Below are 22917 nucleotides of genomic sequence, written 5' to 3'. Positions count from 1 at the left end.
GAAAGTCTGGGACCTGCACCCAAAGAGCTAGTCCACGCTGGGACTGTTGTTTAGCAGGACAGTAAACCATGTAACAGTGAATATTACAAGTCTGGGACTCGTACCCAAAGAGGGACAGTCAATCAGAGGACCAAGGGTTGGCAGGAGAGCATACCAAGCTCGTTTGAATATTGCAAGTCTGGGACTCACACCCAAAAGAGGGACAGTCCATTAGAGGACAATTACTTGTCATTGAAGTAAACCAAACATTCTGAATACTGCGAGTCTGGGAACCGCACCCACAATAAGTGAAGATACATGGTGAAACAAATCCTACACTTGGCAAAAGGAGCGTGCCAAGTTGGTGGGATAAATAGGATACGCATAATCTTGTGAACAGCCTACTGGCATTTGCATAAGCAAGTACCTGCCAGAGAGGCCCCAAAAGGAGAGAGACACTATAAGAAGGAATCTAGGGGAAAGGACTATGACCCTAACCTTGGGGTCCTAGAGTTTTGAACATTTCTTTATTTTTGCCACTTGTGATTACCCACGAGACTAGGAACATTTCTGTTGGTTGGATCTACAAAGAACACTTTACTTTAGGAAGAGATCATCCTTGCACTGTTGCTTGAAGTTATTAGTGTTAGGGACTGAATTAGGCTTTTTGAGACACAAAAATGACAAACATTATCATTTGGAGATTCTGACAATTTCCTTCGTTTTTTTTAGAGGTAGGAAAACCCCTCTTAGTTTTAGGGACAGAGAGGCATTTTTGCAACCCATTTTCATATAAAAAATGTTTCTGCCCAAAAGCATGCAACCATTGTGTCTGAGCCTTACTTCTGCACCTTCACACAGGGCATTTTTGAAAACATGATGTTTGAAATTCCATGGAGAACGAAGATTGAAAAAATCACCTTCTGTCTACTCCAGTTAGCAGTCTTAACGTAAAGTGGTAACGAATAAAAGCACGGTCAAGAAAACTGCCTAAAGAACATCTGCATCGTTGTGGCATTTATAAAACATCAGTGCCTCAAAACCTGCTCTTTATTTGTCCCTGTTATGTGTTTCCCTGGAAATGATGTGTGACATCTCTTTGCATTATATTACCTGCATAGAAGGGACACACCAATAGTTGCCGGACTGCCTATAGCAAAGGGGTTCCATATCTGCCAATGAAACATTCAATTCTTGCTATTATGTAGTATTTGGAATGCATTCTAAACAATATAGATTGCCTGCAAATTAAGCTTTGGTACAGATTTTCCACTATTAATGGTTGGGTTTCATTACACTTTGGGATTAATCCTATGGATTGTGGGGCAGGCATGGCATCACAAGTAAGGACACAGACACAAAGGTACAAGTTTCAACACCTTTATTAAGTTTGACAGGGGTTGGAAACTTCCTGGCTGGCCCTAATTCTATATTGGGAGTAGTCCCGACCATCAAAGAAATACAAAATGGTCAGTCAGTCAAACAAAGGTAAAAGTCTGGCAGAAATCTATACTTGCCCTCACGATTCACAATAAATAACTGTGAAAAAAGGTATGAAAATAAAGAGTGTGTCAAAGGAATGTCAGAATGGCAATGAAAGTGGCTCACCACTCCCTTCCCCAAGTTCAGTTCAATGGGGCTCTTACAAAGTTCATTCAAGGTGGGTAGTATGCATAGTTCAAAAATTTCCCATTAATCTGTTAGGCTTCCCTCACCTATTTCAATGTAAGTACAATATACATCATAGTTTTCTTCAATGGATTCTTTCTGGCTTCCCTCACCCGGCTTCACAATTGTCAAATAAACAGATATTCACAGGGTTCCTTCTTGGTTGCTTTCACAGGCTGCTCTTGCCTGTCTTCAAACACTTAAACACGGCTGGAACTCTTTCATTTGTACTTCTCTTTCACAATGTTCAGCTGTCGGAGACCTTCACAACCGCATGGTATTATCACCGGTTACCAGATATTTGGTCGAAAAAAAAGGTCGACAGGACAAATGGTCGACACCATTTGGTCGAAAGCCAAATGGTCGATTTTTTTTTTTTGTATTTTCACTTTTTTTTTTTTAGAGGGTATTGGGGGGTCCCCCCCCAACCCTCTTTTTTTTCTAAAAAACCCTTTTTTCCCTAAACAAAAACCTAAAAAATATGTATATAAATTTAAAAAAAATTCAACCATTTGGCTTTCGACCAAATTCCGTCGACCATTTGTCTTTCTACCAAATGTCTTTCGACCAAATGACTGGACAGCATTATCACCCCCATGCATGACCACTTCGACAGCAGGGTCCTTATTATTATCGCCTTGCCAGAGACTTTCGCAACCGCACAGTATTCTCACCACTATACGTGACCACTGTGACAATAGGGTTGGTTTCTTAATATCCATGCCTCTTGCACTTGCTTTCGCAGAACGGGACTTCGGCCACTCTGTTCCTTATTTCACAAAAGCATAATGTTCATTAGGACGGGCCCACAGCCACTCTGTTCCTCGTTTCACAAAAATATTCATTCACATTAGCCTTTTGACAGCTTTGCACACTCTCTTTCCCTTGTGCCCTTCCTTTCAGTGGCTTTCAACACATTTTGCTTTCATCATTCACTGTTCTGTTATCCTTCAAGAAGCATTTAACAACGTGCCTTCTCATATGACACTGCTCCGTTACTTTGTTTCTCATCGGCTCCCTCGCCGGCCAAATACATTCAATCTTTCATTTCAATGTCTTTATCCTTCAATGCATAGCCTTGCATCTAACACTGTAGCTTTCCACAATTGCACATATCGCAACCGGGCTCTCTCTTTCTTTGAACTCACCGGCTGTTATTGCTTTTGCACGTCCTTCTGTTTTCAGCTCGTCAAGGTCAAGGTCTTGCCCACCTGCCACTCAGACTCTCCCAAGCGGCCTCACGGCCCAGGGGAGGAAACAAGCAGTCTGCAGTTGCATGGAGGAAAGGGACTAGCCGGCCCGTCGGCTCCTTTCTCTGAACTCTCCTGGCTTCCTAGAGACATGACTCCCTTGCCATGCTTTCTCCTGCCTCAACTCGCAGGCTGTCAGCGTCTCGGCGTCCCGTTCTCCCTGGCCTAGCTCTCTCTCAGGTGCTTCTCTGGCTCGTCATCCAGATTGCCTTCCTTCTAGGCCCCTGCGATCCTCTCCATGTCTTTCTGTACTCCACCTTTTGTAGTTTGAAAAACGGTCCATGAGTTTCAGGTTTGTGTGATTGTGAGTGAGTGCCTGACCTTACTAGTGTGACAAGGCCAGTATATGTTACTAGTGGTAATCTTCCTAGTCTCAGTCTTCCTCTTTCTCGTCTCAATAGGTGGGCTGATTAGGAAAGGAGGGGAGTTATGGGAGTTGTAATATCCCATAAGGGTAGAGGGAATATGGGGTTAACAACTGTCAGGAAATGGGGGATAACATGTCTCACCTTCCAGTGTCTCCTCCCCACTCCCAGAGGACCCATTAACCATGTGATCCTGCTTTGCTTGTCCACCTACAGGATTGGGATCCAATAGCAATGGCCCTTCCCTGGCCACCTGAATAAGGGATCCCCGGGGACTGGGTCCTGCAACACTTTCAGGTTTTTCACAGGAGTCCTCACTGAACCCGGGCCTTAAGTCTCCTCCCTCCCATGGGAAATGTACTAAAATGTCAACCACGTAACTGCGGCTAAGCAGTTACGTCGACTTTGGTACATTTCCTTTACCGACTCCCATTACTGCACCCAAGCAGATCAGGGGTTGCAGGGGTGTCCCCCGATCTCCTTGGGCGCAGTAACGGGAGTCAGGGGTACAGGGGACAAGAAAGTAAGAAAGTAAAAAAAAAGGACCCTGTGTCACGCTTACCGGGAGACCGGGGTTCGTCGCACGCGCTTTCCCTCCCTGGCGCCTCTATTCGCGCTTCCGCGCTTGGAGAGGCGCCGGAGGGAGAACTTCGGGGACCAAAGCTGCAGTTCCTCGGCTCATGCGCAGGAGACCGCGATCACGGTTCCGCGCATGCGCCGTGGATTGGGCACCCGTGATTGGAGGGGCTTGCTGCCCAAGCCTCGCTCTGGGTCCACCGGGGCCCGGCGACGATCAGCTTGCATTCCAGGCCTCGCGGGCGCTGGCGGCCCATAAAGGGAGAGTGAGGATCGGGAACAGATCGCGTCTCAACGTGTTCTGTTCCTGATCGTGTTACACGCTCACCTTTTGTTCTTGCGTCCAGCTTTGCTCTGCTCAGCCTTCCTGGGGTTCTCCTCTCCTGTTCTCCTTGGACCTCTCCTTGCCAGCTCCCTGTTTTCCCTGGGTCTCCCTGGATTTCCCCTTTTGTTCCCTTTTGGTCTGCTGGGGTTCTCTGCCCTCCTGGACTCCTCTCCTTGCGTGGCCCACGTCAGCTTTCCTTCCTTCCCGGGTTTTCCCTCATTTTGCCTGGCTAGGCAGCCCTGCCTTGATTTTCCCTTTTCTCCTGCTTCGTGCCAGCCTGTGCTCTGTGGTCTTTCATCCAGTGCCTTCTCCTGGTGTTTGCCTCAGCCATCCTTGGACTCTTGAGCTCCTCTGCGTCCATCACCTCCCTGGTGTACACCCGGCCATTTCTTGGACTTTTGAGCACCACAGCATCCAGTGTCTTCTCCTGGTGCACGCCCTTCTCATCCTTGGACTCTTGAGCACCACAGCATCAGCGTCTTCTCCTGGTGCACGCCTTGTCATCCTTGGACTCTTGAGCACCACTGCATCCAGTGCCTTCTCCTGGTGTTCGCCTCAGCCATCCTTGGACTCTTGAGCACCTCCACACATCTCGGTCCTTCTTGGACCTTGGAGCTCCATCATCTCAAGAACTTGTTCCTTCAGCCTCTCCTGCCTGTGCTTGCACAGTCCCAACGTCACGTTAATCAGGAGACAGCTGCTCGTGACGTTGGGAATCGGTCCATCTTTTACCCAGTACCCATTCTGGGTGGAGGAGAGGCTGGTTTCTCGTGTCACCAATTCTTCTTGTCAGTCTGGCTGCCCCGTCGAGATCAACCAAGCATACAGGTACGCAACATTCTCGTGACTCACACCTTAACAGATTGAGACGCCTACCTTCCGATTTAGAGATGGAAGACACACAGGACCTGCGGAATGAGTTACAAGCTCTCAGAGCAGAGATGACTGCCTTACACCAGGAAAACCAAGTCTTACGTCAAATGGTAACTCAAGGGGCAGGGAGTGCCTCACAGGCTGAGAGTTCTTTGGCTCATACTGCCCCAATCAAGTTTGATGGAGACCCACGTCGAGTAGAGGAATTTTGTAATCACTGTCGAATTCATTTTCTCTCCAGGTCGACTCATTTCAATAACGATAAGGCCAAGATCAGATACATTTTGGGAAATTTAACCGGGAACGCTCTTGCCTGGGCAACACCTTTTGTGGCTACTAACAGTCCCATATTGAATGACTTCGCTGCCTTTGAGAAGACATATCTGGAGGTTTTTCAGACGCCCAATCTGTCCACAGTTGCACAGAATCAGTTGATGGACATAAAGCAGGGAAGTGCCGACATAATAACATATATCAGTCGCTTCCGCCTACTGGCTACTGACTCTCAATAGCCAGAAATCACGCAGAAGACCCTGTTCCGCCGGGGGTTGAGGGAAGAATACAAGGATGAGTTGCTCCACATCCCCGAACCCAAGACCCTCCAACTCTTAATCAATCAGGTGCTCCGAAGTGATCAGAGATTAGCTGAACGAAAGGCTGAGAGACGTCGGTTTGAGAGAGTCAGTTCTAGAACGGCCAGTTCTCCCGCCGGAGCATTTGGTTCGGCGGAATCTGGACCCGAACCTATGCAGTTGGGAGCTGTGAGGGGTCCTTTATCTGAGGAAGAAAGGAGGCGAAGAAGAACATTACGCCTATGTCTCTACTGCGGCGCTGCTGGGCACTACCTGGGAACGTGTCCTTTACGACCTCAGAAGAAGAAGACAGAAAATTAGAGGACCTGTCGTGTAGAGGAGAGGCAACGACAGGTCTCACCCCCTTCTCAGACCTTTCGACTTCTTGTTCAATTCTTCATCCTATGCAACCAGCTGTCTTACTAACCCTGAAGGTCCATATCCAATTGCCTGGTCGGACTCTAGAGGTTTTTGGGCTGTTGGATAGTGGGGCGTCTGGCAATTACATCGATGAAACATTTGCAAACATCAATAAGATTCCCCTTCTTTCGAGACACACTGCCCTACCCGTGGAAGTTATCGATGGTACTCCTTTATCTTCGGGACCGGTTCGTCTGCACACTGCAGGGTTAACTCTTCGGATTGCACCATTTGGAAGAGCATGCTCTAGATGTTATCAAGTCTCCCACCTACAAGTTGGTCTTGGGGTTACCCTGGCTCCAGCATCACAATCCAGTCATCAATTGGAGGACTCATACCTTGACCTTTACTTCCACCTCTTGCACCCAGAAATGCAGCCTGCCAGTCCAGACTCAGGTTTCTTCGACGGCCTTGGAATTTCGTGGCAAGGGGGTCAGTCTTTGTTCTACTTTCCAGATTCCTCCAAAATATGCCGGTTTTGAACAGGTCTTTGCTGAACCAGGAAACATACCCCTGCCACCTCATCGTTCATTCGATTGTGCCATAGAATTGTTGCCTGGTGTTGAGATTCCCCATGGTAGACTGTATGCTTTAACTCAGGACGAGAAACGAGTGCTACAAGATTACTTGTCGGACTGTTTAAGTAAAGGATACATCACACCATCCAAATCACCCGCAGGATTCCCCTTATTCTTTGTAAAGAAGAAGGAAGGCACTTTGAGACCTTGTGTTGATTACCGGCTATTGAACGATATCACTACTAAGGACCGGTACCCACTACCCTTGATTTGTAGTATTCTAGAAACCCTGCACTGGGCCCGGTTCTTTACCAAGCTTGACTTACGAGGGGCCTATCATCTGGTTCGCATCAAGAGTGGAGATGAATGGAAGACTGCATTCAAGACACCTTTTGGGCACTTTGAATACAGGGTGATGCCTTTCGGTCTGTGCAATGCCCCTGCGGTTTTCCAACGGCTCATGGATCACATCTTCGGAGACCTGATTGGAATTTCGGTTTCGATCTATTTGGACGATATACTGGTCTTTTCCAGATCTAGGGAGGAACACATATGCCATGTACGAGAGGTCCTCCATCGATTATCTCTCAATCATCTGTTCGCCAAGGCAGAGAAGTGCTCCTTTCATCAATCGAGAATAGAGTTCCTGGGATTTGTGATCAGTCAGGCCGGTATTGAGATGGATCCCAAGAAGGTCCAGGCTATTCAAGAGTGGAAACAGCCTCATGATGTAAGGTCCTTACAATGCTTTTTGAGGTTTGCCAACTTTTACAGGCAATTTATTCCTCATTTCTCTCAAATCACAGCACCTCTCACTAGACTGACTAGCAGTAAGATTGCTTACTTGTGGGACTCTCGTGCCACGCAAGCATTTGACACCTTGAAGTCAGCCTTTATGGCCGCTCCGATTCTACGTCATCCTCAGGACGAACTACCATTCATTGTTGAGGCGGACGCTTCGGATTTTGCCGTAGGGGCTGTTCTTTTGCAGAAGGATCCCGCTACTTCGGTTGAACATCCAGTGGCTTACTTCTCACGTAAGCTGAGCCCCAGTGAGAAGAACTATGCTGTCATTGAGAAGGAACTATTGGCTATTAAGACCGCATTTGAGGAGTGGAGACATCACCTACTGAGAGCTCGCTTTTCCCTAGAGGTCCGTACTGATCACCGCAATTTGCAGTACTTGCGCTCCCTGCAATGTCGAACACCACGACAGGCCCGGTGGGCCTTCTTCTTTTCTCCATTTGTGTTTCATGTCACTTACATCCCCGGATCTTCGAACCAAAGGGCTGATGCCTTGTCTCGGTCCCTGGAGATAGAGAAGGAAGAGGGACACTCTAGTTTGGCTCAACCACTAATCTCTCCTCATCATTTTTTATTGACTTTGTCACCACTCTTGCAGTCAAAATCAGATGCCACCTGGATAGATCCTAGGAGGTCAACTCTACTTCAACAGCCTTCAATATCCGAACATAATGGCCTTCTGTTTTTCCAGAGAAGACTGTACATTCCCGAGGGGGAGATTCGAGAAGGCATATTGCACGGTTTCCATGATTCCCCCATTGGGGGTCACCGAGGGATTAGAGCAACACAAAAACTGCTATCTCGACAATTTTGGTGGCCTGGCTGGGCTGGTGAGGTCCGAAAGTATGTGGAAACCTGTCCCGTTTGCGTTCAATCCAAGGTCCCCAGACGACGGCCTTTGGGATTACTTTTACCTACGGAGTTGGCACCATATCCTTGGCACACCATCGCCACTGACTTCATTGTTGATCTGCCTCCCTCGGATGGGTACACCTGTATAATGGTCGTTGTGGACAGTTTTACTAAGTACGCCCATTTCATTCCTTTCAAGAAGATACCTACTGCTACGCAGATGGCTACGGCCTTTTTGCATGCAGTTTATCAGCTGCATGGCCTTCCCGAAAAGATCATTTCGGATCGTGGTGCTCAATTCCTCTCTTCTTTCTGGAGCAAGGTGTGTGACCATCTTGGTATCCGCAGAGCTCTGAGCTCTGGTTATCATCCAAAGTCCAAAGTGTCACGGAGAGAACGAATCAGACGCTGGAAGCATACCTCCGTTGTTTTGCAAATGCCACGCAGTCCAACTGGATGGCATGTTTGGACCTTGCCGAGGTGTCCTACAACAATTCCACCCATTCTTCCATCGGAACCAGTCCTTTCTATTGTTCGACGGGTCAGCATCCGAAATTGATGCCTTTCCATCCTGTGCCGTCCAGTACGGTTCCTTCCGCTGATGCTCTGATTTCGACTATCCAACAGCAACACGAGTTGGCACGCAAGTCATTGGAGGCTCCTCAAGACCATATGAAGTCTCAGGCTGACCGGAGGAGGAGTGTGGAACCTGATTTCCGGGTTGGGGATAGGGTTTGGTTATCCTCTAAAAATCTGCCACTTCGCAACTTACCGGTTAAGTTGGCTCCCCGGTATTTTGGCCCATTTAGGTTCACCAAGCGTCTGTCGTCTGTGGCTTTTCGTCTTCAGCTGCCCCGTTCCTGGCATGTTCATCCTGTTTTTCATGTCTCCCTTTTGAAGCCCTATGTTGTTGACCCCTATGGTCGTGGCAGTCCTCGCCCGGCTCCTGTTCTAGTGCAGGGGATCCCCGAATTTGTGGTTCAGGAAATATGCGATGCTCGCTATCGCAGGGGGGTGCTCCATTTTTTGGTGGATTGGAAGGGGTACCCAGTCTGTGATCGCACTTGGAAACCTTACCGGCATGTGCACGCCCCACGTATTGTGCGTGAGTTCTATCGCCGGTTTCCTTGGAAACCTGGGGCCCCGGGCCTTCCTGGGAGGGGGCATAGTGTCACGCTTACCGGGAGACCGGGGTTCGTCGCACGTGCTTTCCCATCCTGGTGCCTCTATTCACGCTTCCGCGCTTGGAGAGGTGCCGGAGGGAGAGCTTCGGGGACCAAAGCTGCAGCTCCTCGGCACATGAGCAGGTGACCGCGATCACGGTTCCGCGCATGCGCCGTGGATTGGGCACCCGTGATTGGAGGGGCTTGCTGCCCAAGCCTCGCTCTGGGTCCGCCGGCGCCTGGCGACGATCAGCTTGCGTTCCAGGCCTCGCGGGCGCCGGCGGCCCATAAAGGGAGAGTGAGGATCGGGAACAGATCGTGTCTCAACGCGTTCTGTTCCTGATCATGTTACACGCTCACCTTTTGTTCTTGCGTCCAGCTTTGCCCTGCTCAGCCTTCCTGGGGTTCTCCTTGGACCTCTCCTTGCCAGCTCCCTGTTTCCCCCGGGTCTCCCTGGATTTCCCCTTTTGTTCCGCTGGGGTTCTCTGCCCTCCTGGACTCCTCTCCTTGCCTGGCCCACGTCAGCTTTCCTTCCTTCCCGGGTTTTCCCTCCTTTTGCCTGGCTAGGCAGCCCTGCCTTGATTTCCCCTTTTCTCCTGCTTCGTGCCAGCCTGTGCTCTGTGGTCTTTCATCCAGTGCCTTCTCCTGGTGTTTGCCTCAGCCATCCTTGGACTCTTGAGCTCCTCTGCGTCCATCACCTCCCTGGTGTACACCCGGCCATTTCTTGGACTTTTGAGCACCACAGCATCCAGTGTCTTCTCCTGGTGCACGCCTTTGTCATCTTTGGACTCTTGAGCACCACAGCATCAGCATCTTCTCCTGGTGCACGCCTTGTCATCCTTGGACTCTTGAGCACCACTGCATCCAGTGCCTTCTCCTGGTGTTCGCCTCAGCCATCCTTGGACTCTTGAGCACCTCCACACATCTCGGTCCTTCTTGGACCTTGGAGCTCCATCATCTCAAGAACTTGTTCCTTCAGCCTCTCCTGCCTGTGCTTGCACAGTCCCGACGTCACGGTAATCAGGAGAGAGCTGCTCGTGACGTTGGGAATCGGTCCATCTTTTACCCAGTACCCATTCTGGGTGGAGGAGAGGCTGGTTTCACGTGTCACCAATTCTTCTTGTCAGTCTGGCTGCCCCGTCGAGATCAACCAAGCATACAGGTACGCAACATTCTCGTGACTCACACCTTAACACCCTGCAGCGTCAGCTCCGACCCACATAAGTGGGAGGAACTGACACTGCAGGGATAGCAGGGAGTCCACGGCACACACAGAAGTGTGCCGCCATAAAGGTAAGTGGGAGAAAGGGGGCGGGAAGGGGAATGCGGGCCGGGGGATGCGGGCAAAGTGATCTATCTGATCACTGCACCGCACCGTAATTGCCATCAACATTTTCGTCGGCTCAATTACAGGCGGCGCAGTGATCACATAGATTCCTCTCATGTGCCCAGGGGACAGCAGCCACTACCTGATCCAGAACCTGGAGGTGGTATTTTGAGGGAGGATCACATGGGAGAACAGGACTGTCAGGAAGATGCAATGGCCCCATCAGGAGGGACGCAGTATTCTTCCATTCATTTTGAAGATGACCCTATAATACCCAAGTTCCTGATGGCATGTCGTCATTATAGCAATCCTTCCAATGTTAAAACCCTAAAACCCCTTAATGCCAAACACCCTAGGCAGGATACCATTTACGCTTCATATGCACATAGTGCTTACTTAACATCTCCTGTTAATGGTGGTTTTGATATGAACACAAACCTAAAGCAAAATAGCTTTAAGGGTCCAAAACCTCTCACTCAAACTCCCATAAATCCTTCAGTACTGGGACGAAGAAGAGGAGAACTGAGTTAATGTGGAGCAGAAGAAACATCAATGTGAAGACTAGTCAGGCTAATCAGCGGTGCAGGATATTTAAAAATGGTATGCCTTTTCATGGCAGTAGTGAAGCAGGAGAAGAGAGAGGTAGAGTTGGCACAGCAGGAGGCAGAAACAGGAGCAGACACACGCAAACAAGCAATGTGGTGGGAAGCAGGTGTTTCCCTCTGAGACTGCGAGAGACTGGGAGAAGCAGAGTGGGTGCCACAGAAAGACCGTTTGCAGACTGGCAACCGTGGAGAGGCTGTTGAGGTCGCAGTCAGGGTGAAAGGCAGAGGTTTCATCAGCGGAGGACGGAGAAGCTGTCAGGAGAACCGTGAGAGGGTCTGAAAAGCAGGGAACGCTTCTGCTGAGGCACGGGCGGCGCTGCTGCTCTACGCCATATGTCGGACACGCCAGCAAACACCGCATTGGGAGCTCTGGGGCATACCAACAGGCGCAATTGGGAAGTTACTTTAAACATCAAAAAAGTAACACAGAAAGACTGCATTTACACATGTCTCCATATATGAGATGTCTATATGAGGACATTCGGAGTAAATATTGTTTGTGAATAAATGAACTTTAATGAAGCAGTTGAGATACGCGATCTGTACAAATCCTCATCTAAGAAAAGTATGATTGGAACAAGTATTGTCACAAGCCAATGAGGGTTAACAATGAAGATAGCAATCTACTTGAACAAGTCTCCATATAAAGGATGCCAATATGGGGGAAGTTGGAACAAGTGAGACCTGGAGCCAATAGAGAGTATAACCAGTGAAGGAGTACAACTGTGTTATACTTAAAGAGAAAGAGAACTGAAAGATGAATAGAAGACCTGGTGAACGAGGAGCATCAGGCAGCAAGCCATTGGGGTAAAGATATACCTGGCAGGGGAGTATACCAGGGAATCTACCAAGCCCAGAGGGGGGGGGATTCCTGGCAGGAGAGTACACCCGGAAATTATCTGTATAAGCTGTTTGAAAGGAAAGAACATTGTGAAGGGGGTCCCTGGCAGGAGAGTACACCAGGAGACCTTCCTTAATGAACTATTGAGTAGAAAAGACACTTTGTGCCATTCTTATAAAAAAACACCACTACTTTGAAAAGATACTCTTTGCCATTGTTAAGAAGGTGTTGTGTAAGAGAGACAGTTCTACTACTCTTGGCAAGCTATTGTTTGGAAATACAATTTTCTAATTATCCTAAAGGAAGTGGTAAAACATAATTTCGTAAATTTCCAAGAGGTACTTTGCCATCATTAAACCACCCTTGTTTGGAAAAGGCACTTCATCTTAAAGAAGTGTTATGGGAAAGAGACAATTCTACCACTCTTGAGGAACGATTGTTTGAACTGAACACTTTCAACACTCCTGCCTGAAACAGCTCAGGAAAATGGAACTATTCCCTGGATACAAGGATTGTTTTGTTGGATTTATGTATTTGGTTGTTGCACGCTTTTTATTGAATTTAAAGTAGAGACATTTTCCTTGCACATTTTGTTGTTCATTTTTAGTGTGAGGGTCACATATGTTTTGGACATAAGGACAGTTTGCCTACTTTTGACAACGAGACACAGAATGAGCTTTAGTTTTCGTTTCATAGGTAGGGAAACTCTCTTTGGGATAGGGACAGAAAGGCCTTTATCAAAACCCTTTTATTTTAATAAAATGTCTAATGTTGAAAACATTACAACTTTATGTCCATCTCTCATTTCTGACCCCTCACAATATACTGATATTTTACTCATACGACACCCATGTGGAATACTGTTATATATTATTTGCTATGCATAGTTCATGTTACGTGACTGACAATAAACTGAACTGAAGCGAATTATCCTTTCAATAGAATTCTTTGGTAGACATGTCAGGGAGGTCATCATACTGTTCTTCGCAAGTATCTATAACCTGAAATACACATATTATTAATAATAGCTCTCAGTATCAACCTTTGTTTGTGTGCCATTACTTTGATGTGGATGTGCAGGTACATGCAGTTTAAACAGCATGTTTAAAGTGTTTGGCCAAGTGGTCAGTTAGAGCAATACTAGTAGGACACAAAATAACATGTGAGGAGACAATTAAGAAGAATGGAGAATTGTTCCGACAGTGCTGTGCCCTCAGCCGGTAGGTGATCCAATCAATCAGACACATGCCGCACTCGATCAGTACAACATGGTAGAACAACAATTGCACAGTTCAATTTGGCTGTTGGGAAACATATACCCTTGGAGTCTGAAGGGTGACAAACAGGGGATAAATTGTGCATGAAGAACTGACTTCAACCCTTGCCTTGGACACCAGTGGCGTTGAGATGTGGTGGATGACATCTGGCTTCACCCCATTTGCCTTGGGTCTCCTGGAAAGCGCCAAACGACTTCGTCGACGACCTTTGTCCCCATTCGCCAGGGAGCCATTGTAGCTGTGGAAGTTATCAGAAAGAATGTTCAAGATAGTGCACTTTCTGATTTTTTATCATGTATCTGGTAAAGGAACCCAATGACCATCCGTTCATGAACCCCCCCACTCACCCCTCCCAAAAAACAGCATTTTCATGTAATCTGTAAACCAAGCTCACTCTCCACTCAGATATGAGTGACGGACTAGCGCTAAAACAGTTTGAAATCTCTTTAGCGTTGTCCCTTCTAATAGATAAAAAAGAATCATAATGTTTTTTAAAAGCACCTGCTGCATACTGGAGCTATCTTAACCCTTACATTTTAACTATATGTAAAGACAGATACCACTGCCCATGTGTATGCAATGGTCATATTTCAGCACTCAAAACGAGATGCACACTTTCTTATTGCAATCTGACAATACCCCACCATTAACCACAAAGAGATACCAAACTTTCTTGTGAAGAATTGAGAAAATCCCAATAGTCTCAAAGGAACTGCCCACCCACCTTTTAGAAACAAAATGTAAATTCTCTCCTTTCGTACACATTAATAACATTATAATACATGTAATCATGAAGCCAAGAAGGTACTACAAAGAGGGCCAAATACACCTTCATGTCAAAATAGGTTTATATTTAACATAAAGCTTCCTTCGATGGGTAAACTAATACAAGTAAAGTAGCAGCTCAGCCTATTTTCCAAGTTCAACAATTTGTGGGGCTCATTTTAAAGTGAACCCGGTTTCAGGGTACAGGCGGTCAAGAGTGCCTTCTCACCTGCCTGTCCTAAGGTCCTGACCTCTCACCTCTCAACAACCTTTCCTCACCATCTCTGTTCCTGGCCGTCTTGGACACAACACCATGTGCTTGTTCCTCCTTCCTTCCCCCTCACCCCTACACTTCTGATCAGGATTTCACCCAACCCTCTGCCTTGGTCCGACATGCCCTTTTACTTCCTGGCTTTGCTATCTCTGACCAGGCCAGCCTCCTGTTCTTTCACTTCTTGTCTCACCCCAGTCTCCTCTTACTCATCGTCGCTCCCCCTCCTGAGTTTCTCTAGTCTCCTCTTGGGAATCTTGTCTCATCACCTCCTACTTTGTAACTCTGCCTACCACCTTCTCCTCAACTCTGCCCACAACCTTCTCCTCCTCAACTCTGCTCACACCCTCAACTCTGCTCACCACCTCCTCCTCAGCTCTGCTCACAACCCCAACTCTGTTCACATCCTCCTCCAATCTGGTCACCACCTCTGCCTGCTCAACTCTGCTCACCACTTCCACCTCCGCGATTCTGCTCACTACCTCCTAAACATTGCGCATCACCTCCCCCTTCTACACCCTGCTCACCACCTCCTCCTCAAGATGTTTCTTCTCTCCCTCATACATCTCCAGTCTCCTCTCCTCCCTGCAAGCATTGGAATCCCCCTTCTATCTCGTCAGCTTGCTCCAAACTCATGTTTCCTCCTCTGACTACAAACAACCTCACTGCCACCTCTCTGAGGTGCCCCTATTGACCCCTTCCCGTTCGGCCTGACTTAGGCGTGACTTAGATTAAGGAACCTGCTGTGGTAGTGGCAGTTTAAGATTGTGTGAGCACAATGGACTTTTCTGATTTAGGTGTTGTTGCTGATTATTTTCGGTGCGTTGCTGTAGTGCAGAAAGTGGCTCTAAAAGCCTTGTCCATCATCTTGGAAAGCAACAATGTGCTCAACTAGGCATGCACGGAAGAGTTGGGTGTTGGTAATAAAGCCCCATCTTTCATGGCACAAAAGGTGACCATGGTGACCTCCCAACTCCAATAAGTGTCTTGAGAGTAATTAGCGGCACCCTACTTACGGGTTCTACAGTAGTCATACAAACAGGTTCACAGTTTATTATGCAATTATGCACTCTCTTTAATGAGTCATAGTTTATGGGCTGCATGTGACTGTCTCCTGTCCGATGCTGGGACCAGGGGATCCTCCTGATAAATCCCAAGGATACATCATCGACTAGCTTAGGAAGGCCAACAGCTCCCTTGGCCACCCTACAACATTTTCCCAGAGCTATGCAGGGGACTAAGCTACAGTTGCATTTAGTAAACTAACAATCCATTTTTCAACATACTGTGCCAACTCCCTTCTGCCCAAGGGGGTGCCTACTCCTGCGAGGCTAGGGAGGAAGCCGGCTCCACAAGACACACTGCCCCCTCTAGGGGTCAAAGCAAGTGGGACCTCCCCGGGAGAGATTCTCCCTGTGAGTACAAGGAGTCCCATTCCTGTGAGGAACTCCCTAAACCACCTACCAAAACCGCATACATGGAACTGTCTACTAAAAAGTGTAGTGTAACATCTTTACATTTGTCTGAAGGCAATGTAAAAAAGACTGATATGGAAAAAGAAAGGAAGATGGGCCTCATTACGGGTCGGCGGTCTGGAATTAACAGTGGCGGTAAACCCGCCGCCACTGTTAATTCTGGACTGCCCGATCCCGAGTCCTGCAGGCGGGAGGTGATCTTCCCGCCAGGTCTGACCTGGCGGGTTTAACACCGCCCGCCTGCAGGCGGACGTGGAAACGCCAGCACCATCACGAGATGGGAATGGGGATTTACACCATTCCGCCTCCGTGACTCCTGTAATGCCCTGGTAATTCCGGGAGTCACGGAGGCGTAATGGTAATACGAGTCTGGCGGTAACCAGGCGGTTTTACCGCCGGACTCGTAATGAGGCCCGATGTCTCTTTAACAAAAGATGTATATTTAACTGGGACGAGTCAGAGGAAAGAGAGAGGAAAGCGTGCTATGTGCCGGGGAAGCCCCCTAACATCATTACGCCTTGTGGAGGTGGAGCCAAGATAGGTACTGGAGCCCACGACTTTCAACGCGACGCAGAAGGCGAGCGTGGGACACCGGAGGGCCGGTGTGTACAGCTGCGTGGAAAGCATTGCGAGGAGGAAGAAAGGAATGATGCACCTGGTGGTGGCGTGACCACGCTTGCAGAGTGGTGGCCAGGATGCTTGAACAACGATGCTGAGACTACCATGGTGAGAAGCATGAATAGATTCAGATCAACATTGCCCGTGTAGGGCACAAACCCGATGAGGAACCGAGAACGGAAAGCCGTTGAGCGAGAAGACAGAGAAAGCTTAGCCGTGCAAGAGCGGATTTCGACAACCTTCCCCACTATAACGAGAGGTACCGGGGGAACCGTGAAAAATGGGAGGCTGCCGGGGAACCATTATTTGCAAAGAAACTCGGCCTAGTCCTAAGGACGAGAGAGTAAATATAAGACTGTGTAATTGGAACTGTAAACACCAAAGAAAGCAAAAAACAAATATCCCAGTCTGGTGAGACAGGTATCAGGTAAAGAGAGAAACGTGTCCCACTCCTAAGGACTAGATATCATTAAAGAAACTGGTTAATAAGAAATGTGAAAAAGATATAAAAGAGAGATTTAACCAATCCAGGTGGAGAGCCAAAAGAGACTTGAAATTAAAACAAACCCTGGGAGGAAGGGAAGGCATGCTTTGTCTTCATAGTTGAGGACTGGAGAGAGTCCAACCTAGAAACACATAATGAGAGAGAGGAAATAAAACTGGCAAATGAACAAGATAAAAGAGGAGACGGCCTAAGAGAGAGAGTCCTTGACAATGAAAGCCTAAGAAGGGATCAAGATAAACCCAAATTAAGAAAGCCTGAACTACAAAAGTTGATAACAGAGACTACCAAAGGAGATTACGTTAAGAATTATCTGTATAAAAGCAAAACCTGTATATAAAGATGCTATCAGAAGAGAAGACCAGGGGAAGAAAAGGCATTCTCTTGACCTATTTAATTTAGTTATATATCGTGGTAGTGATGCTCTCCCAGTTTCATGTTTGTCCTCTGAATGCTCATTCAGTTTGCAACAAATCTCATTCTATTCTTGACTTATTTTTCTTGTCCTAATTTTCATTTTCTCTGCTTAATCGTAACCTGGATCACTCCCGACAATTCTTTTACTCCAAACTACCCTTCATACTGCTTCCACTTTGTTCTCTCTTAGTCATTGCCCACACAAACGTGGCAGGGGCACTGGAAATCTATATAATTCTTCCTGGACTCTTTTACCTCCTTCCCAAACTTCCATTCCTTTGAATATCATTTTTGGTTCTTTTCTAATGCTTTCCCTGTCTCTCTTCTTGTTGTCTATCGTCCTCCTGGTCTACTTGTTGATTTTCTTTCTCCCACCTTCTCCCATCTTTTTCGCCTCTTTTTCTTCTTGGGGATTTCAACCACCTCTCCTCTGATTTCACTCGCTGACTCTTTATCATTTGAATTTCCTTCCCTCACCTCTTCTAATAAGTCTGGTTCCTGCCTCGATTTACTTTTTCCGTTACTTCCTCCTGCCTCTCCTGTGTCTTCCTACCCCTTTTATACCTTGAATCACTTACTACTTTCTTTATTTGTTTTCTCTCCCGATCTGCCGACTTCTTCTTCGACTCTTCTCTTCCACCAATTCCGATTTTCTCTTCCCTATCTCTCCCAATACAGCTGCTAGTGCTTTACATTCTTCTTTGTTATCTGTGCTTGACTCAACTTTCCCTCTCTGTCCCTTTTCTCCTGCTCGTAAAACTCTACAGCTCTGGCTTTCTCCCGATCTTGTTTCCCTTCGCCGCAGCTTGCGTAAAGCCGAACGGCAATGGAAAAACTCTCGCTCTTCTGACCTTGTCACGATCTAAACTTTGCACTCCTCCTTTGACTCTGCTTTACTTGTGGCAAAAAAATCATATTTTCCGGGACTCACGCTTTCTCTATCTCACCACCCTCACCTCTTCTCTCTGTCCTGTCCTACCTGTACATTCTTTTTCTTCATTCTCTCCTCTTGTTGACTCTGACACATCTGCTCTTTTAGCTTGTGCTTGCCCTACTCCTTCTCCTTCTGATCCTCTTCCCTCTTCTCTTACCCCTCAAGTATATCCTCATGTTCTTTATATCACCTCTCTAATTAATTCCTCCTCTGCAAACTCTTGTTTTCCTACCACCTTTAAGTATGCACTTATTCTTCCCATTCTGAAAAAACCCACTCGTGACTCATCTATTCCTGACAATTTCTGTCCTGTCTCTCTTCTGCCCTTTCTAAAATTCTTCAGCGGGCTGCCTAAGCTCAGGTCCCCCGCTATCTGAATCTTCATTCCCACACTACAGAGACTGGTCTTTTTTTTTTCAACAAGACTTTTTTATTGTATTTTCACAAACAACTAAGTGGGGATAGTCATCTTTTTCCAGCCAACAGAGGGGCAGTGGTTGCCTGGCTACTCAGGGGAACTGTTGTGCGTAGTCTAAGAACGGGGACCAAATACTGTAAAATGTACTCCTGTTGCCAAAGCAGAAGGCAGTGATCTTCTCGGCTGCAGCAATGTCCCAACACTTTGCCCACCAGGTGGGGATCGCTGGGCCCTTGGGAGGTTTCTACAGCCTGGCTATTGAAATTTTGCCGGCCGTGAGTAGGTGCGTGCAGAGGTCCACCAGTCGACCCATCATTGGAAATTGCCCCTCGCCAGTGTCGCCCAACAATACTATGCCCGGGTCCCATGGAATTGTTAGGCCGGTGATTAACCTGATCTGTTCCAGGATTGCCTTCCAATACTGGACCGACTTCGGGCACTCCCACAGAGTCCGTGCAGCCTCTCCAACAGTGCAGTGGTATGGCAGGGTTGCACTTATGTAGGATCTCCGGTGTCAGGTACCATCTGTAGCAGACCTTGATTGCCCCCTCCTTGTTTGTGACACACTTGGAGCTCCTGTGGGTCCTCGTCCAAATGCGGTTCCAGCTTGCTGCATCCAGTTCTCTGCCTACATCTCGCTCCCATCGTGTCATGTACGGCTCCTTTAGCGCAGGCGATGCTCTGTCTAGCAGCTTCTACAAAGTTGATTTTTTCGCATTGGGTGGGGTCGCGGTCAATGTCTGTTCCAACTCCATTAGGTCTCTGCTACCACGTGTCTTCATCGAGTCGTGGGACAGCCAATGTCTGAGCTGGGCGTAACGAAAAACGTTGGCTTTCCGGGACCTGGAACTTCTCTTTGTAGCCCTCGAATGTGAGCAGCGTGCCTTCTGCGTAGAAATCTCCCTCAGTCCGCCTGCCTTCCATCTGGAGAAAACGTTCGGTCCCAACCCAGGGGTGAAGTCGGGGTTCTCGCAGACTAGGGTGAGTGGACCCACTGTGTTCCCGTAATTACATTTCTTGGCCGGCTTCTTCAGCTCTCCACCGTGTTCCCGGTTACCGTGAGTTGCCCGGCGTTTGTGGGGTTTCTGGGCCAGGTGATGTGTGGCAGGGATTCCAGAGGGAATTGGCTCCAGTTCTCCTCCAGTTTCAACCAACAGGGTTTATTGGGGCCTGGTTGCCACATGAATGCTGCAGAGAGCTAAGCCGCTAGGCAATATCTGTCCATCTCGGGGACCCCCAGACCTCCGGTTCCAGGGCTTCTAAGCAGGACCCGTCTGGTGATGCGTGGTCCCCCCCCATATGAATTGCAATATGTCTGCTTGCAGTTTCTGCCTGTCTTCTTGGGGATCAACACCGGGAGAGCCAGGCAATGGAACAATAGTCTTGCCACCAAGTTCATTTTTAGTGCCATGATCCTCCCCATCCAAGATATCTCCTGCCTTTGCCAGCGGGAGAGGTCCGACCGCAAATCTTTGAGCAGGGGGGGAAGTTCACCTTATAAGTTTGCTCTATGCGTCTTGGAAGTTGAATGCCCAGGTAACAGAGGTGGGATCTGGCCCATGGGATCGGGAACCTGGCCGCCAGGGAGTTCACCAAGGCTCTAGGGATGTTAATGCCCATTGCAGTAGATTTTGTTAGGTTGATGGAAAACCCTGATGGGGTTTTAAAGCTGTCCAGCTCCTCCCACAGGGCAGGGAGAGATGTTTCCAGGTGGGTTAGCATTAACAGTACATCATCAGCATATAGGGCTGCTTTGTGGGTTTCGTTTTTGAACTCGAGACCCTGGATCATCGGGTTTCGCCGAATCCTGGAAGCAAATAGTTCCATAGACAGCGCAAAGATGAAGGGGCATAGGGGACAGCCCTGCCGATTGCCTCTAGTTATCCTGATGTTGGGGGATTTGGCGCCGTTGATTCTGAGTGCCGTGGTGGGGTGCTGGTAATTTGCCAATGTCCATTTCAGAAAGCTTGGACCCACCCCAAAGTGCTTCAGTGTTTTACCCACATAGCCCCAGTCGAGCAGATCGAAGGCTTTGAGCGCATTGAGTGATAGGATCACCAAACCCTCTCCAGATCTATTGGCGGATTCGATGATATTTAAGGTGCGCCTGGTGTTATCTAGGGTGTTGCGGCCTGGGATGAATCCCGCTTGGTCCTGGTGGATGAGATCCTGGAGGATTTCAGTGAGTCTGCGGTCAGGAGCTTAGAGAAGATTTTCGAATCAACGTTCATAAGTGCGATCGGTCTGTATGACGAGCAGAGTTGTGGGTTCTTTCTGGGTTTCAGAATCAGGACTATGGAGGATTCCTGCATGGAGGGGTTTCCAAGAAGGAGTTGAAGAGGGAGGCCAGGTCGGGGGCCAAGGCGTGGATGTATTTCTTGTAGAATAGTGCGGACAGCCCGTCAGGGCCAGGAGTTGTGTTCTTCATCGAGCGGATGACGTCGGTCACTTCCTCAGCGGAGATGGGAAGTTCCAAAGAGTCAATCTGAGGTTGCAGAGGGAGTCTTGGGACTGCTTGTAGATAGTGGGTTTGTGGCTCCTCTTCTATGGGGTCCTCCGACATCATGCTCCTGTGATGCTTGGTCATGATGGCTAGCTTTTCTGTTTCCGAGCAGCAAGGCTTGCCATTTCGGTCTTGAAAGATTAGGATGTTATTCCTTGTATGCAACTTCTTGAGTTTGTGCACTAGCAGTCGATTGGCCTTGTTGCTATTGTGGTAGTAATACTGCTTTGTGTATGCCAGAGCGCAGGCTGTATGGTCCGCCAGGTGCATCTCAAGGGCTGATTTTGCACTTCGGAGATCCCTCTGCACCCTCATCGATTGGCGCTTCTTGAAGATTGCCTCTTTGTCCGCCACTTCAGCCTCGAGTTCAGAGAGTCTGAGTTGATGTCTACGTTTGTGCACCACTGTGCAGTCGGTAGCTATGCCCCGGATCACTGGTTTCATAGCGTCCCACACTATAGCCTCAGAGGACCCCTTTTCTGTGTTTTCTACAAAGTAGTTGACAAGAGCTTCCAACAGTTCCCGGCTTTCTGCCGTGTCTGAGAGGATGTAGTTTTGCAGCTTCCAGGATCTCTGAAGGGGCACCGGCAGCCCCTCCGTTCGTAGCCAAGCTATCACTGGGGTGTGGCCCGATATTACTCTCACCCCGATGCAGATGTCTTCGATGCAGGGGAACAGAGCGCTGAATACCAGCAGGAGGTCTATCCTTGAGAAGCCTCCATGGACATGCGAGAAGAAGGTGTAATCTCGAGCGTTGTCATTCGCCAGCCTCCATGCGTCGATTGTTTCAGTCTCCCTCAGGAATTCCGTGTAGCCCAGGGCCTTGGAGAAGTCTGATCTAGTGAGCGGCAGAGTCTTATCGACATTGGGGTCCGGAGTGAAATTGAAGTCCCCCCAGATCAGCAGCTTGCCCTCAGCAAAGCTGGCTATCGTCAGGGGGCTCTTGTGTAGAAAGCGGTCATGTGCGTCATTAGGGCAGTATATTGCTGCTATGGTGATTGCAAGCTCTACCAGGAGAACTTTGAGCAACAGATACCTGCCCCCTGGGTCACGCTTGACTGTGACATTCGCTAGGGCTGCTTGTTGACTGAGTAAGATTGCGACCTGCCCTTCTTCTGACCAGAGGAAGCAAAGTATCTCTTAGGGTATCTTCGATAGTTGATTCGTTGCTTGTCCGAGGACAGTAGGTGGGTTACTTGTAGGCACACGATGTCAGCCGTGAGTTGGGCTAGGCGATGCTCAACAGATTTACGTCTTCTGGGAGAGTTCAGGCCTTGGACATTCCAGGTGGCCATGGTAAGGTCCTTAGTGAGAGACGTCATCCTGGTGAGTCGTGTTTGCAGATTCCAGGGGCTGCCCTCCTCACCTTCATACCGTGGAGGTGAGGTATGTGTTGATAGGATTGTTCCCTTTGTTGATGGGTCAGAACCCTCCCCAGTTCCCTCCCTGCCCCCCCTCGTAGAAAACAATACCTGGTCATCCGGATCGGCCTTCGACCAACAGGGCCTCCGGCTGGGCCAACGCGGCCACCTAGTGTGGAGGCAGTTGGGCCTCTGCTGTTGAGCGGTGAAAACTTGGTGTGTGATGGGCGGCCTGCCT

The 22917-nt window shown here is 48.4% G+C and overlaps 1 protein-coding gene across 6 annotated transcripts in view; it reads right to left on the bottom strand.

Annotated features, from left to right (window-relative positions):
- Nucleotides 1-22917, bottom strand: part of PELI3 (pellino E3 ubiquitin protein ligase family member 3) — a 418904-nt gene that overhangs the window by 14507 nt on the left and 381480 nt on the right. For 3 of the 6 annotated variants that reach the window (XM_069644928.1, XM_069644927.1, XM_069644929.1), the window contains one exon: nt 13512-13653. In XM_069644928.1, the coding sequence (XP_069501029.1) occupies nt 13512-13653 (142 nt within the window). The remainder of the gene's footprint in view (nt 1-13511; nt 13654-22917) is intronic. The other 3 variants (XM_069644933.1, XM_069644930.1, XM_069644932.1) reach the window with 1 other exon arrangement.

The sequence above is a fragment of the Ambystoma mexicanum genome, chromosome 2p (assembly GCF_040938575.1).
Source record: "Ambystoma mexicanum isolate Mex_15411 chromosome 2p, UKY_AmexF1_1, whole genome shotgun sequence".
Lineage (NCBI taxonomy): Eukaryota > Metazoa > Chordata > Amphibia > Caudata > Ambystomatidae > Ambystoma > Ambystoma mexicanum.
Note: the sequence above shows the minus strand (reverse complement) of the source record. Positions and strands in the feature narration are given on the sequence as shown.